The 17,271-nt window shown below is 50.0% G+C and overlaps 1 protein-coding gene across 3 annotated transcripts in view; it reads left to right on the top strand.

Moving 5' to 3' along the window:
* The window catches only part of LOC144763257 (zinc finger protein 212-like), a 111,181-nt gene that overhangs the window by 50,488 nt on the left and 43,422 nt on the right, over nucleotides 1-17,271 (top strand). For 2 of the 3 annotated variants that reach the window (XM_078648698.1, XM_078648697.1), the window contains one exon: nucleotides 16,877-16,990. The exons of the other annotated variant lie outside the window; for it this stretch is intronic. In XM_078648698.1, coding sequence (XP_078504824.1) covers nucleotides 16,877-16,990 — 114 coding nt within the window. The remainder of the gene's footprint in view (nucleotides 1-16,876; nucleotides 16,991-17,271) is intronic. 3 annotated transcript variants of the gene reach the window in all.

The following is a 17,271-nucleotide window of genomic DNA, read 5'->3' as shown; positions in this document are numbered from 1 at the left end:
GGTGCTCAACCCACAGAGTCTTCCAGCTGGGAGCGATGACAGGTTCTGCCGATTGCAGAGCGCGCTCACACCAGCAGAAGCACCTCGGTGGGGAGACGGGCTTCTCAGCAGGGCAATAGAGTGAAAGTGGAAGTGTCAAGCGGCAACAATGCTCCGTGAGCGGCACCCGCGGAGCGGGTGTCGCGAAAGGTAAAGAAGGCGGGAGGCAGTGGGCGTGGCCGCCGGGGGAAGAGGCACCAGCTGCGTTGCCTGAGGAATGCTGGGCCTTGCAGTCCCCCGGTAGGTTCTCTTCTCGAGGACTCCCCTCGGTGCTCAACCCACAGAGTCTTCCAGCTGGGAGCGATGACAGGTTCAGCCGATTGCAGAGCGCGCTCACACCAGCAGAAGCACCTCGGTGGGGAGACGGGCTTCTCAGCAGGGCAATAGAGTGAAAGTGGAAGTGTCAAGTGGCAACAATGCTCCGTGAGCGGCACCCGCGGAGCGGGTGTCGCGAAACGTAAAGAAGGCGGGAGGCGGTGGGCGTGGCCGCCGGGGGAAGAGGCACCAGCTGCGTTGCCTGAGGAATGCTGGGCCTCGCAGTCCCCCGGTCGGTTCCCTTCTCGAGGACTCCCCTCGGTGCTCAACCCACAGAGTCTTCCAGCTGGGAGCGATGACAGGTTCTGCCGATTGCAGAGCGCGCTCACACCAGCAGAAGCACCTCGGTGGGGAGACGGGCTTCTCAGCAGGGCAATAGAGTGAAAGTGGAAGTGTCAAGCGGCAACAATGCTCCGTGAGCGGCACCCGCGGAGCGGGTGTCGCGAAAGGTAAAGAAGGCGGGAGGCGGTGGGCGTGGCCGCCGGGGTAAGAGGCACCAGCTACGTTGCCTGAGGAATGCTGGGCCTCGCAGTCCCCCGGTCGGTTCCCTTCTCGAGGACTCCCCTCGGTGCTCAACCTACAGAGTCTTCCAGCTGGGAGCGATGACAGGTTCTGCCGATTGCCGAGCGCGCTCACACCAGCAGAAGCACCTCGGTGGGGAGACGGGCTTCTCAGCAGGGCAATAGAGTGAAAGTGGAAGTGTCAAGCGGCAACAATGCTCCGTGAGCGGCACCCGCGGAGCGGGTGTCGCGAAAGGTAAAGAAGGCGGGAGGCGGTGGGCGTGGCCGCCGGGGGAAGAGGCACCAGCTGCGTTGCCTGAGGAATGCTGGGCCTCGCAGTCCCCCGGTCGGTTCCCTTCTCGAGGACTCCCCTCGGTGCTCAACCCACAGAGTCTTCCAGCTGGGAGCGATGACAGGTTCTGCCGATTGCAGAGCGTGCTCACACCAGCAGAAGCACCTCGGTGGGGAGACGGGCTTCTCAGCAGGGCAATAGAGTGAAAGTGGAAGTGTCAAGCGGCAACAATGCTCCGTGAGCGGCACCTATATATGTATAGACTCCATTGTTAACATTTTCATTTCCTCCTTGTAAGATTTTTGTGCAAGGTCTTAAAGGATTCCAAGGATACTGTATATCCTTTTGTAAGAACTGACATTTCAGATTAGTCTTTTCCTGGTTCTATCCTCAATTCTATTCCTGGCAATCTTGTAAGAAGGAAAGATTCTTCTTTGTTTTGACGTTTTAAACTTTTGCCATTTCATTTGCTCCTTTAGAAACACTGTGTCACCATAAGATGCTATAATGGTTCCCTTCATTACTCAAAAAAACTACCTCTGGGGACACATACGCCCAGCGCCCTCAGTTTGAGTAAATAGCCTCACAATTGATTGTATACAATCCAGATCACTGCCACCGTATGTGGCCAAGGTCCGCCATTGATCTGTTGCACCATTATTTTGGTATGCAGGAACCCTTCTAGATTTGCAGGATGGGGTTGGGGAGATCCTGTTCACATTAAATCCTCCTGTTCATATTTTCCTCAGCATTTGATTACTGCCACCTTCAGTAATTCAAAGGCACTTCTTGCACTCCTTTAGCCACCTGCTTCTGAAACCTTTCCTGCTCATCATGTTATTAAGGAAACTTACAGTCGCTTTACGGGGTTCAGTCTCTAACCAGTAGCGGCTGGTGTGGGGGGTGGAGTGGCGGGGTGGGGCTGACGACTTGGAGGGGGAACAGACAATATAAATTAAAAATAAAATACAAATAATGTACCTGCCACCCGATGCTCTTTTCTGTGTCCTCGCTGCCCCAGGCTCTGGATGCGGTCTCCTTCCTCCCGGCGGTCTCCATGGCTTGGGCGAAGAGGGAAGGACTTCCGCCCTAGAGAGCAAAACCAGCCCACAGCTCTAGGATTGGCTGGAGCAGGCTAACCCAGCGGTCCTTTTCATGCTGGGGGCCTGCGGATGCAATCCCTCTTCATTTTCTCAGCCATAGGATTGCAGGCTTTGAAGTACGCATGTGAGGTTGGTCAGCTGTAGGTTGCCAGCCGATCTGACCTGCGCACTGGCAGGGGTCTGTATTTCTAGTGCAATCACAGCCATGCCATCGCGCTGCGCCTTGGACACATTAATAAAATGATATTTAATATCATTTTATCAATGTGTGTGCCCGCTGCACTCGCAGCAGGTGGGGCGACGCTCCACCACCATAATGGGGGAGCCGCCCCTGCCTCTCACACTGGTCCTGTAGAGCATTTAGGTTTTTCTCATGGCTAGCCTGATTTTTTACTCTGGGTTCCATCTGTGTTCTTTGTAACTGTCCTGTGCACCTGCATATCTTCCTACCTTTATCCTTAATGTAAAGGATAATACATTAGCACAGTATACGCCACAATCTTGTACACTGTATGTAAAGCTATGCTGTTAAGGCAGTATATGGAGCTCCTAAATCGAACTGCATTATGACTACAAATTCTTTCCATAATAGGTTTCCTTGTTTTGTTACTCATTCAGAAATTCCTTCATGGAAATAGTTCTTATTGAACAAGCTCAATGCACTGCCTCATGTTGAGTAAACGTCTGACATCATTGGGAGCCAATTTGATCAGCAACATCACTTTAGCCACGAGAAACCTCTGTGTTGCAATAATAGCACTTTTTCTCTCAAAGTTGTGGCACAAACTTCTCATAGATATAGACTAATCAAGGGCTCGGCTATGTTCTAAAATAAAGATTCATCTGTACCCAAAGGTATATAAATGGCTATTGAGGAAGAACTTGAATATCTTAAACCCTTTGATGCTGAAGCTTTTTCCGAACCACTGCTTAGCCGTTTTTTTAAACCATTTCTGGCGCGTCCATCTCAACCTGTGGACTTAGGCCAGGTTTCTGTTACCAAAAGTGGATTGTATTTGACCCTGTTTGGACAGATATCATTCTCCACATCAAAGATTTTCAGACATTTCTCTGAGTTCCCCTAAACAAATTGTTTTGAAGTTGCGAGCACCCTTCAAAATATTATGGCCAGAATTTTACCTCAATGCAACTGCACCTGCTGCACTACTGATAATTGCAGCCCGAGTTGCAGCCTGTCTCCTCTGCCCCTTCACCCCTTTCCCACCATACCTGGCCATCACTCTAATCTGGAAACAAGCTTCCTTTACCTTTCAGAGAAAATTGAGCTCCCTCATGTTGTCCCTCCTCTTTGCGCAAACGGTGCCTTCAGCCCTAATGCTAGAATAGAAAATGAGGCCCAATGTCTCTTTTGTAACGTAAGACAGTGATAATTGTGATGCAGTAGGCCTCTCACATCCCTTGACCCCAGTGCCTCTTCACCTACTTTACCAATGATAGCCTAGTCTGCCCTTTCCGCCCCATTTTGCTGCAATCTCAAAGGTAGCGTAGCCTGTGCGGGACTGTTGTCCTCTAGCCCACGTTTCTTGGAACAGACATATGTCATATTCCTCAATGAATTCCACCCACTCTGAGGAATCTAATTTGTTAGCCAATCCGGCAACGTTCCAGGAAAGTATCGACACTATTCCGGGAACCCCCGCCTTGTCACTAGAGTTAGAAACCAAGGGACACATAGTTGTCCTAGACTGGCTGTAGTTGGGGCAGGACAATCCCTCTGTTCCCCTTAGGCACGTTACATACGACACCTCAGGAAGGGGATTATCTTTGTTGATTTGACCAGCTATGCCTAAGTTGGTAGTATCATCTTTTATGAGCTCAGTGGATGTGCCCCCCGCGGAATAATCAACAGCCTGCTCCTCTGTATGCCTGATCTCACCCGTGGTTTGGTTACAATCTCCAGGGAGATATTGTGGTGATGGTAGGGCAGAGTGCGAAAAGGAGTGGGACGGGGAACAGTGTGAATATGCCAGGGACAGTATGTCAGTAGCCCTGTGATTTATTGGTGGAGCAGAGCACGGTGAAGCGTAAGGCAGAGAAAAGTGTAAGTGTGAGTCTACCAAGGACGATGTATCAGTGGCCCTGTGGGAAAGTCAATCCACATCCTCGAGACATCCATATCTGTTGTGAATGGGTGCCCCATTCCACCCCCCATTTGTGTCTTGCCAGTAATTGGATGTCCCACCCTGTGCACGGTTTCTTACTGGATTTATATTCCAATTTCCCCCCGTATTGGGATGAAAACGCGGGGGGTAAAAATAAGTTAGTGGTCTAGTTGTTATGGGTGAATTAGCTCCATGGCTGCTCCATGAATGAATAAAGTGCGCGGTGTTAGGGTCTTCGAATGAGACAATGACACAATCACCTGTGATGGACTTGTGCGAGGCGCCTATCCAGGGGACACGTCGCACCATGAGAATTGTACTTCTCAGGTGATTGGGCAATGGCCTGTTTACATTGAGCCAGTGGATAACCTTGTTCTTTAATGACCCAAAGTCCTCCTGCTGTTGGTATGAAATTTCTGGCACCCCCGTGAGGACTACTACATATGGTCTTACGTCTGGGGAAAGATCAACATAGCCCCTGTAGTGATTTTTAAAATGTTTTTGTCTCTGTGGGGTGGAATGGTAGGTATTACGATCTTTAGCCCTCGGGACAGCCGTTGCTTTTGGGGCTGGTGCAGATGGAGCCGGCAACTTATTTGCATTTCCGGCTACACTAATGGCCGTGGTACTTGCGGGAACCTTGTGCCGAGGTTTCGGAACGGGTTTAATCACTGGTGGAGCTGGTGGAATGGCGACCACTACTGATGGAGTGTGTGTCGCAACTGGTGGGCTAGTTGGTTTGTTGCCAGGTATGGTCAAGGTGGCAAGGTTTAAAATACTTTTTTCTGTCTCGAGAAGCTGGGTTTCTATTCGAGAGAGTCTTAATTCCAAGGGGGTTAGGAGTTTTTTTAGCGTTTCCCACACAATTGTTAAAAATTCCACATCCTTTCCTTTAATCGTACAAAATGGTACTCCACCATTCTCACTTTCGATTACAAGATTCTCATGTTCCCCCATTGACTTTACAGGACTAGGTTCTGGTACTGAGGGGCAACTTTTTACCAGGGAAAGGAGTGAGTGGGATGGTTGAGCTAGTACTTGGAAGGACATCTGAGCCTTTGCAACCTTAGCCTTTTTCCTAGAATAGGCGCTGATGTTGTTACGCTTCCGCTTCTGTTTGGAACCCTTTAGGGAGGTAGTGGAAATCCTCGTGCTCGTGACCTTACACTTAGCAGTTGGTATCGTCTCCAAAGGGGGCCCCTCCACCACTCCCACCCCACACACTGATGGACTAATGATGGGGGGGGCAACACATGGAGACCCCACCTTCGATGCTGGGGCTGGAAGAGGTGCGACTATTGGATGATGAATAACTGCCTGTGTTAGAATCGGTGTTGGGCCCATTGGTCGATCTGGTGTTTTCGCAAAGGCAAAATGACCCAGAGAGGATTTTTTTTTTGTCATGGCCATCTCCTGTGATAACCTTCTTGCTGCATCAAGTTCAAGGGAGACCCTATGCTGCATCTTACCGATCTCCATATCTATGGCGGTGTTAGTTCTAGTAATGAAGTCATCAAGTGTTCCATTTTGCAACTTCCCCTTGGCTGCCCTGCTTCTGTACTCACGTGTGGACATTGCGCCTTATCCTCAGCAAGCACAGCTAGCAGGTGTGTTTACAGCAACAAAAATAAAGCCAGGGGGTATAGCCCGGACCGGACTCTACCGTACTCGAACGGCCTCAAACGGCCCGCTCTTTGCCCGGTCTTCGCCCCGGACGCCGTCCCGCGCGCGTCCCGCGTCGCGGTGGAGATAGCGTCAATAATGTACGTTGAGGCGATGGGCGTGGCCGCCGGGGGAAGAGGCACCAGCTGCGTTGCCTGAGGAATGCTGGGCCTCGCAGTCCCCCGGTCGGTTCCCTTCTCGAGGACTCCCCTCGGTGCTCAACCCACAGAGTCTTCCAGCTGGGAGCGATGACAGGTTCTGCCGATTGCAGAGCGCGCTCACACCAGCAGAAGCACCTCGGTGGGGAGACGGGCTTCTCAGCAGGGCAATAGAGTGAAAGTGGAAGTGTCAAGTAGCAACAATGCTCCGTGAGCGGCACCCGCGGAGCGGGTGTCGCGAAAGGTAAAGAAGGCGGGAGGCGGTGGGCGTGGCCGCCGGGGGAAGAGGCACCAGCTGCGTTGCCTGAGGAATGCTGGGCCTCGCAGTCCCCCCGGTCGGTTTCCTTCTCGAGGACTCCCCTCGGTGCTCAACCCACAGAGTCTTCCAGCTGGGAGCGATGACAGGTTCTGCCGATTGCAGAGCGCGCTCACACCAGCAGAAGCACCTCGGTGGGGAGACGGGCTTCTCAGCAGGGCAATAGAGTGAAAGTGGAAGTGTCAAGCGGCAACAATGCTCCGTGAGCGGCACCCGCGGAGCGGGTGTCGCGAAAGGTAAAGAAGGCGGGAGGCGGTGGGCGTGGCCGCCGGGGGAAGAGGCACCAGCTGCGTTGCCTGAGGAATGCTGGGCCTCGCAGTCCCCCGGTAGGTTCTCTTCTCGAGGACTCCCCTCGGTGCTCAACCCACAGAGTCTTCCAGCTGGGAGCGATGACAGGTTCTGCCGATTGCAGAGCGCGCTCACACCAGCAGAAGCACCTCGGTGGGGAGACGGACTTCTCAGCAGGGCAATAGAGTGAAAGTGGAAGTGTCAAGCGGCAACAATGCTCCGTGAGCGGCACCCGCGGAGCGGGTGTCGCGAAAGGTAAAGAAGGCGGGAGGCGGTGGGCGTGGCCGCCGGGGGAAGAGGCACCAGCTGCGTTGCCTGAGGAATGCTGGGCCTCGCAGTCCCCCGGTCGGTTCCCTTCTCGAGGACTCCCCTCGGTGCTCAACCCACAGAGTCTTCCAGCTGGGAGCGATGACAGGTTCTGCCGATTGCAGAGCGCGCTCACACCAGCAGAAGCACCTCGGTGGGGAGACGGGCTTCTCAGCAGGGCAATAGAGTGAAAGTGGAAGTGTCAAGCGGCAACAATGCTCCGTGAGCGGCACCCGCGGAGCGGGTGTCGCGAAAGGTAAAGAAGGCGGGAGGCGGTGGGCGTGGCCGCCGGGGGAAGAGGCACCAGCTGCGTTGCCTGAGGAATGCTGGGCCTCGCAGTCCCCCGGTCGGTTCCCTTCTCGAGGACTCCCCTCGGTGCTCAACCTACAGAGTCTTCCAGCTGGGAGCGATGACAGGTTCTGCCGATTGCCGAGCGCGCTCACACCAGCAGAAGCACCTCGGTGGGGAGACGGGCTTCTCAGCAGGGCAATAGAGTGAAAGTGGAAGTGTCAAGCGGCAACAATGCTCCGTGAGCGGCACCTATATATGTATAGACTCCATTGTTAACATTTTCATTTCCTCCTTGTAAGATTTTTGTGCAAGGTCTTAAAGGATTCCAAGGATACTGTATATCCTTTTGTAAGAACTGACATTTCAGATTAGTCTTTTCCTGGTTCTATCCTCAATTCTATTCCTGGCAATCTTGTAAGAAGGAAAGATTCTTCTTTGTTTTGACGTTTTAAACTTTTGCCATTTCATTTGCTCCTTTAGAAACACTGTGTCACCATAAGATGCTATAATGGTTCCCTTCATTACTCAAAAAAACTACCTCTGGGGACACATACGCCCAGCGCCCTCAGTTTGAGTAAATAGCCTCACAATTGATTGTATACAATCCAGATCACTGCCACCGTATGTGGCCAAGGTCCGCCATTGATCTGTTGCACCATTATTTTGGTATGCAGGAACCCTTCTAGATTTGCAGGATGGGGTTGGGGAGATCCTGTTCACATTAAACCCTCCTGTTCATATTTTCCTCAGCATTTGATTACTGCCACCTTCAGTAATTCAAAGGCACTTCTTGCACTCCTTTAGCCACCTGCTTCTGAAACCTTTCCTGCTCATCATGTTATTAAGGAAACTTACAGTTGCTTTACGGGGTTCAGTCTCTAACCAGTAGCGGCTGGTGTGGGGGGTGGAGTGGCGGGGTGGGGCTGACGACTTGGAGGGGGAACAGACAATATAAATTAAAAATAAAATACAAATAATGTACCTGCCACCCGATGCTCTTTTCTGTGTCCTCGCTGCCCCAGGCTCTGGATGCGGTCTCCTTCCTCCCGGCGGTCTCCATGGCTTGGGCGAAGAAGGAAGGACTTCCGCCCTAGAGAGCAAAACCAGCCCACAGCTCTAGGATTGGCTGGAGCAGGCTAACCCAGCGGTCCTTTTCATGCTGGGGGCCTGCGGATGCAATCCCTCTTCATTTTCTCAGCCATAGGATTGCAGGCTTTGAAGTACGCATGTGAGGTTGGTCAGCTGTAGGTTGCCAGCCGATCTGACCTGCGCACTGGCAGGGGTCTGTATTTCTAGTGCAATCACAGCCATGCCATCGCGCTGCGCCTTGGACACATTAATAAAATGATATTTAATATCATTTTATCAATGTGTGTGCCCGCTGCACTCGCAGCAGGTGGGGCGACGCTCCACCACCATAATGGGGGAGCCGCCCCTGCCTCTCACACTGGTCCTGTAGAGCATTTAGGTTTTTCTCATGGCTAGCCTGATTTTTTACTCTGGGTTCCATCTGTGTTCTTTGTAACTGTCCTGTGCACCTGCATATCTTCCTACCTTTATCCTTAATGTAAAGGATAATACATTAGCACAGTATACGCCACAATCTTGTACACTGTATGTAAAGCTATGCTGTTAAGGCAGTATATGGAGCTCCTAAATCGAACTGCATTATGACTACAAATTCTTTCCATAATAGGTTTCCTTGTTTTGTTACTCATTCAGAAATTCCTTCATGGAAATAGTTCTTATTGAACAAGCTCAATGCACTGCCTCGTGTTGAGTAAACATCTGACATCATTGGGAGCCAATTTGATCAGCAACATCACTTTAGCCACGAGAAACCTCTGTGTTGCAATAATAGCACTTTTTCTCTCAAAGTTGTGGCACAAACTTCTCATAGATATAGACTAATCAAGGGCTCGGCTATGTTCTAAAATAAAGATTCATCTGTACCCAAAGGTATATAAATGGCTATTGAGGAAGAACTTGAATATCTTAAACCCTTTGATGCTGAAGCTTTTTCCGAACCACTGCTTAGCCGTTTTTTTAAACCATTTCTGGCGCGTCCATCTCAACCTGTGGACTTAGGCCAGGTTTCTGTTACCAAAAGTGGATTGTATTTGACCCTGTTTGGACAGATATCATTCTCCACATCAAAGATTTTCAGACATTTCTCTGAGTTCCCCTAAACAAATTGTTTTGAAGTTGCGAGCACCCTTCAAAATATTATGGCCAGAATTTTACCTCAATGCAACTGCACCTGCTGCACTACTGATAATTGCAGCCCGAGTTGCAGCCTGTCTCCTCTGCCCCTTCACCCCTTTCCCACCATACCTGGCCATCACTCTAATCTGGAAACAAGCTTCCTTTACCTTTCAGAGAAAATTGAGCTCCCTCATGTTGTCCCTCCTCTTTGCGCAAACGGTGCCTTCAGCCCTAATGCTAGAATAGAAAATGAGGCCCAATGTCTCTTTTGTAACGTAAGACAGTGATAATTGTGATGCAGTAGGCCTCTCACATCCCTTGACCCCAGTGCCTCTTCACCTACTTTACCAATGATAGCCTAGTGCCTTGCAAAGCGGTCAGTCTCCTCTGCCATTTGTTCAAAACAAGGGCCCCAGTCTTGCCTCATCCTCCTCTCTGTCATCTCTTTATGGCCCAATTAAGGTGTTATTATTATTATTATTATTATTATTATTAAAAAGGATTTGGTACCGCGCACATACACCAATTGGTTTCTTGGCGCTCTAGACCAGGTGGGAGAAGAACATACGAGGGCAGGGCCGCTAGCCGTGCGCCAGACGGAACAGGTAAGTTTTCAAAGAATTGCGGAAGCAGCGATAGTCGTTAGACAGACGAATGGCAAGAGGGAGGGAGTTCCAGGTGGCAGGAGCAAGGAAGGAGAAACAGGCTCCTCCATGTTTCTTGCGGTTGAACCTGGGGGTGATCAAGAGGTTGTGAGCCGAGGATCTGAGGTGGCGGGAAGGGATATAGGCGTGCAAACAAGAAGAAATAAAAGCAGGAGCACATAGAAACAAAGATTTGAAAATAGTACAGGCCATTTTAAAAACACACCGCTGTGCAACGGGGAGCCAGTGTAAAGTTTTCAGCAAAGGAGTGACATGCTGATGTTTGGGCTGCCGAAAAATTAATCTGGCTGCCTGGTTCTGAACCAGTTGGAGTCGGGAAAGATGGCAGGCAGGGACCCCCACGTATAGACAGTTGGCATAATCTAGACGTGAGGTGATGAGGGCGAGAATTACAAGAATAAGGGCCTCTTGAGATAGAGGTGTCTCCTCTGCTTCAATTTTCCCCTCCTTATGGACCACTGGTTGAGGCCCAAACAGCACCAGTGCATCAAGAGCACACTGGGCCCTAATGCAAACAAGGAAGGTTACTAAAAGAGCAACCATTGGGGTTTATTAGACCCTTCACACCACTGGTGAGTCCAACTAACTATAACGTGGGAATTTCAATGGTTTTATGTCAGTAAAATTTCCAGCTAACTATAACTGGTGTGAAACCTATGGTTTTTTCAGTGAATTTAATAGGTTTTTTAAATGCTAATTCCTAACTATAACTGGTGTGAAACCTATGGTTTTTTCATTGAATATATATATAATTAAACGTCAAAGCAATTTCATTTATTTAACATTAATCCACTTGGGGGATATCTTATTACCTCCTCGTCCGTCTTCCTCGCCACAGTATTAACCATTGAGCCTCCGGCTCCCACAGAAGCTCCAAGCTAAACTTAGCGCTCTAGTCTCCCTCTCCCTCCCTCCAAGATGGTCCCCAGTGGCTACAGCCAATCCCATAAAGGGATACAGAAAACAGCTAAACGACCTGTTTTTTAGTTTTTGCACTACTCCGAGTGCTGTGTGCCTGCGATGCAGGTGAGTGTGGCTGGGTTCGCAGTTGGCTGATCTCTGGTCACTGTGGGGTTTGGTGTTGGGGGAATGTTGGTTATGTGTCTATTGTGTGCTTTTCTGTTCCCCTCATCTGCCTGTTTTACCGGGTCCCGCTCTAGCGGTCTCTGAGTTTCGAGGGGGTTTGTTCGTTTGAGGACCGCCCTCTGTCTGCCTCTTGTTTCTTTTTTATGGGGATGCGAGCGTCTTTGACCTCCTTTAGCGGTCTTTTTCTTCATTGGGATGCTTTTGTGTCTAGACGCCCGTCCTGTATAGCGGACATTGCGCGATTATACCCCCGTTGGCTAGCGGTGCTGCTGAGCTGCTTCGTTTTGCCATACCTGTTTCCTCATGGTGCTCCACTGCATGTTTCTTCCGGGGGAGGTCTGTCTGCTTCATTAGGGCGGCACGCCGGACTTCCTCAGTTTTTTATGCTTCTGTTGGGGGCGTGCAGTGGGAGGGTTTGTTGGTTGCCATGGCGCCTTGGAGCCTTTTTTTACCGGTGTTGTTTGATGTTTTCTGCCTGTCTGTTTCATTTGCGTTTTACTGGTCATGGAGGGTGGTTCTTCAGATGGGGCTGCTCCTGGCTCTTTGGATATGGCTTCTGGTTCTGGCATTACGATACCTTCTTTGGATATGTTGCAGAAGATGATTGATTCTGTGGTGGCTACTGCTTTGCAGGACGAGGTGGCTGTTCCTCCTGCTAAGAAGGTGAAGGCTGATGATGCTCCTGCTCTTGACTCTGAGACGGAGGAGGATGTTGACGTCAGGGGCCGTTTTGTGCTGGTTTCCGACCTTAAGGTGGTGCTTGGTCACATTCGCAAGAATTTGGTTTTCCCTGATTCTATTGTGCCTTTGGAGGATGATTTGTTTGCGCAATATCAGCGTCCTGAGCCTGAATCTTTGCCCCTTCATTCTTCTGTGTTAATTTTTTGGAATCAGAATGGAAGGATGTGGACAAGGGCTCTTTTCCACATTTTTTGAATAAATGTTATCCCTTGCAGGACTTTTCAGTGAAATTTCCTTCCTCCGTTAAGGTTGATTCCTTGATGGCTAGTATGTCATCTCATGGGACTGTTGTTTCTGAGGATTCCTCTCCTGCTGACCCTGTGGATCGTAAGGTGGATGGGGCAGTGAAGCGCACTTTTGCTGCTGCTAATTTTTCCATCCGGGTGGCGGCCTATTCTTCTTACGCCATCCAGTCTTTGCTTAAATATTTTCAGTCGTTGGCTGAATTGTTGGACCAGGGGGAAGATTTATCTTCTACGCTGGCTATGATGGAGCAACAGGTTTGTCTCCTTTCTGACGTATCGTTTGATTCCTTGGGGGCGGCTGCTTCTGCGGCAGGGTCTTCTGTCGCTGCTAGAAGGCAATTGTGGCTCCGCTCCTGGAAAGCTGATGCTACACAGAAGGGTCTGTTGATGAAGATCCCCTTTCCTGGTGTTAAGCTGTTTGGTTCCCCGTTGGATGATATGGTGAAGATAATGGCGGAAGACCGAAAGCTGCTTGCTCCTGACCGGGCTGGTCGCTTCCGTGCTTTTGGTTCCCAGAGGGCTTTTGGTCCTTCACGGAGGTGCCGTGCGAGTCAGCCCTTTCGTGGGAGGGGGCGTGGCCGGGGTGCTCCTTCCTTTGACAAGTCCCGGTTCTCGGGTGCTTCTGCCTCCTCCACCCCTGCTTCAAAAATCATGACTGGATTGCTCCTGGAGTGAGTCCGGTTGGGGGTCGTCTAGGTTTCTTCCGGGACTCTTGGAGCGAGACCGTTTCGGATCAGTGGGTCCTTCAGGTGATTTCGGAGGGTTTTCGTCTTGGATTTACCCAGACTCCCCCGGACTGTTTCAGGTCCACTCCTTGTCCCAGAGACGCTCTGAAGAGGGTGGCGCTTTTGGACGACATCGAATCCCTTGTGCAAAAGAGAGCAGTGGTTCCAGTACCAGGAGATCAATTGGGGTTAGGAGTGTATTCCATTCTGTTCCTGGTGTCGAAACGCACAGGGGATCTCAGGCCTGTGATTGATTTGAAATGGGTGAATACTTTCGTTCCTCATCAAAAGTTCAAGATGGTTTCTCTCCAGGTGATCCTTCCTCTTGTTTCTCAAGGGGATTTTCTGGCCTCGATAGACTTGAGGGATGCACATCTCCATGTGCCTGTGCACCTCGACTCTCAGAAGTTTCTACGGTTCTGCGTCCTGGGTTGGCACGGATTCTTGGTGAATGTCCCGAAGTCCTCCCTGGTTCCTGCTCAGGAATTGACTTACATTGGGGCGCTTTTCAAGACTCAGTTGGGGATGGTGTTCCTGCCCCCTGCTCGGATTCTGTCTCTGATCTCTGCTGTTCAATCCCTGTTGTTTGGGCCTTCTTATCCTGTGAGCCTGTGGTTGAGGGTGCAGGGTCTGATGTCTGCATCTTTGTTGACGGTGCCGTGGGCTCGCCTTCACATGTATCCGGTGGTGTCACATATTTTGTTGCATTGGGACCCCTGTTCCCTAGATATGAATGTTTTGATCCCTGTGTCCTCCGAAATTCGGGTTGTCCTGAGTTGGTGCTTGAACGTGGTTCATCTATCTCGGGGTCTCCCCTTTCTGGTTCTTCCATCTCGGATTCTCACTACCGATGCCAGCCTATTGGGTTGGGGTGCTACTCTGGGGGATTCGACGACGCAAGGGGTTTAGTCTTGTTCTGTGATCTCCTGTTCCTCCAACTACAAGGAGCTGAAGGCGGTTCAGTTGGGCCTGTTGGCCTTCTCGAATCTTCTGTTGGGTCACCATGTGCAATTCGGACGGACAATCAGGTGGTTATGTCATATATCAACCATCAGGGGGGTTGCAGGGTTCTCTCCCTCAATTGCCTCAGTCATCAGATTTGTTCTTGGGCGGAGTTGCACCTGGCGTCCATGTCTGCGATTTACCTACCTGGTCGGGAGAACACTGTGGCGGACTGTCTGAGCCGTGTGTTCCCCTCCATGGGTTCTTTGTCCCTGACGCACTTGATGTTTGGGAGGTTAAGGCGGATGTTTGGGTCTCCGATTGTAGACCTCTTTGCGTCCCAGTCCAATGCCAAGGTCCGCTGCTTTTGCACAATTATGCCTTGCATGAATGCTTGGAGGGTGGATGCTCTGTCGTTCCGTTGGCCGCAGGGCCTCTTGTATGCTTTCCCCCCGGTTCCCCTGCAGAAAATCAAGAGGGAGGGGTCTTTTGTCCTTCTGATTGTTCCGGGGTGGTGTCGTCGCCCTTGGTATCCCCTATTGTTAGAATTGGCTGTGACACCGGGGTGGGCCTTGCCGTTCGTGCCTTTCCCTCTGTTGAGCCCTCTACTTCCGCTGCCTGTGTTCTGGTCCCTGGGTCTGCGGGCCTGGCTCTTGAGAGGGAATCCCTGATCCGACGTGGTTGTTCGTTGGCTGTTGCTGGTGTTATTCAGCAGTCTCGGAGGCCTTCTACGTTAAAATCCTATGCTAAGCATTGGGACAACTTTGCTTCTTGGTGCCTTCGATGCGGTCTGTCTGTGGCTTCTTTGGACCCGGCTCGCATTCTTGATTTTCTTAATGAGGGTTTTGAGTTGGGTTTGGCCATTTCTGCTATTCGTGCTCAGTGGGCCGCCATTCGGGCTTTTCATGTCCTTCCTTTGGTTTCGGTGGCTCCTTTGGTGGCGCGGCTTTTTAAGTCCCTGTCTTTCCAGCGGCCCCGGCCTATCCTGTGTCCTCCTCCTTGGGACCTTCCTTTGGTCTTACGTTCGTTGCAATCTGCTACTTTCGAGCCTTTGGAGGCGGTTGATTTGAAGTTTTTGACGCTTAAAGTCGTCTTTCTTGTGGCTATTGCTTCTACCAGGCGTATTGGGGAATTGGGGGCTTTCCTGCGGTCTGCTCCGTTTTTGGTTGTTTTGATGGATCGTGTGGTCTTGCGCCCTCATCCTACGTTTGTGCCGAAGGTTGATTCCTTCTTTTATCGGTCTGCTGAGGTGGTCCTTCCTGTTCTTTGCCCGGATCCTTCCTCGGATGAGGAGTGTCTTTTGCATCTGTTGGATGTTCGACGTGCCTTGTTGGTTTATTTGTCCTGCACGTCTTCCTTTTGTAAGGTGGACAATTTATTTGTCAATTTTGGTTTGTTCCGTAGGGGCTTGAAACCTTCCTTTTCCACGGTCAGTCGTTGGATTAAGGAGACTATTTTGTTGGCGTATGGTTCTGTTTCCGAGGTTCCCTCTCTTCCTATTCAGGGCCGTTCCACCAGGTCTGTTGCTGTCTCTTGGGCGGCGTTTAAAGGGGTCTCCATGGAGGATGTTTGCAGGGCTGCCACTTGGTCGTCCCCTCATACCTTCATGTCCCATTACCGCCTTCAGGTTGGGGGTGAGGGCTCTGTTTCCTTTGCCTCTTCTGTGCTGACTGCTGGTGTTCCTTGAGGGGATTTCTTTTGTTTATCTGCCTCTTGTTAATAAACTTGTTGTTTGACTGCCTTCGTGTTGTGGGCTGTTTTTCCTTGCATGAAGCTGATAGGCTTTGGTATCGGCTCAATGGTTAATACTGTGGCGAGGAAGACGGACGAGGAGGTAATACCCCGGTTACTTACCGGTAATCTTCATTACTCTGAGTCCTTGTCTTCCTCGCCACAGTATAATTTCCCTTCCCTCCCGGCCCTCTTGGTGGCTTCATGTCTGCGGCTTGGATTTCAGGTCGTTTAGCTGCTTTCTGTATCCCTTTATGGGATTGGCTGTAGCCACTGGGGGCCATCTTGGAGGGAGGGAGAGGGAGACTAGAGTGCTAAGTTTTGCTTGGAGTTTCTGTGGGAGCCGGAGGCTCAATGGTTAATACTGTGGCGAGGAAGACAAGGACTCGGAGTAATGAAGATTACCGGGGCATTTCGATGCCTTCTAATAATTTCTATGGGAGTGTGTTGCAGTACCATTGTTGGCCATGTGTGGTGCTTGCCTTACTCTAAGGCTGTGCTGGAGTACATTAGAGAATGTTTTGCCACATGTAAGGCGGTTGTAAGTTTAGAAGTGTAGTCTGTGATTAGCAATGGCATTACTGTTTGTGACGGGGGTGTATTAACATATCCCTCCATAAACACATCCTTACATTTCCCTAAATGTCTCCCATTTAGTAGTAAATATTCCCCATTGCCTCTCCACTCTTCTGGTCTCTCTCATATTTACTGCTAAAGCACATATCTACATCAGTTGAGATTTCCGCACAGAAAAGGTAGGAAAGGCTAAGGCAGAGTTCTTTGGCAAGATGTAAATTATATTTTATACGATGTGATTAGTACTACTGTAGTGATAATTTAGGTTTGATAATTTAGGTGCTACTAAATACAATTTGTGAACTTGGCCCTTAGACTCTAAACTGGGTGAAAATTGAGCAGGCCTGATGGGTGGTGGATGTAACGATCAGGTCTCCAGAACAGGATATACATTTTAGAAAAAAGAAAATAAAGCCAACGGGGATCTATTATACACTATTTGCAGATATTCTGGCAGAAGGACTCCGAATGGGAGGACAACAAGAGTTTGCAGTAGAAGTTTAAACAGTCAAATGAAATTCATTGAATGTCAGTAGATTTATTCTGGATGCTGTTATCATTTCACAGGTGAGACTGTGGTCAGCCCTGATTTGCTCTTCCGGATACATAGAGAGGAACATGCACATCTGATCAACGCAGTGGACTCTGATGGAAGGGAAAGAAATGATTGTTTCGACATGGGTGAGGAAGGAAGGACCTCCTATCTGTCCTGTACTAAACACTAACAAACATCACTCTGCTTTTAGCTCAGACTTAGTCCTAGCTTTGTGACAATACATATTTCCTATGGTGCATTTTTTCCCTTTGCTTGCTATATTCAATTACTTGCATTTAAAGATGTTATCTAATTTTGAGTCTGATTACCTGAATATTTTGCTATTTTCTACAAACTCCTTTTTGCATAATTTCTGTTAAAAAGTCATCACTTGGTTTTCCTAATTTTCTAATTTATTTTGGCAGCT

This window comes from Lissotriton helveticus, chromosome 6 (genome assembly GCF_964261635.1).
Source record: "Lissotriton helveticus chromosome 6, aLisHel1.1, whole genome shotgun sequence".
Taxonomy (NCBI): Eukaryota; Metazoa; Chordata; class Amphibia; order Caudata; family Salamandridae; genus Lissotriton; species Lissotriton helveticus.
This window is presented reverse-complemented; position numbering and strand designations above follow the sequence as displayed.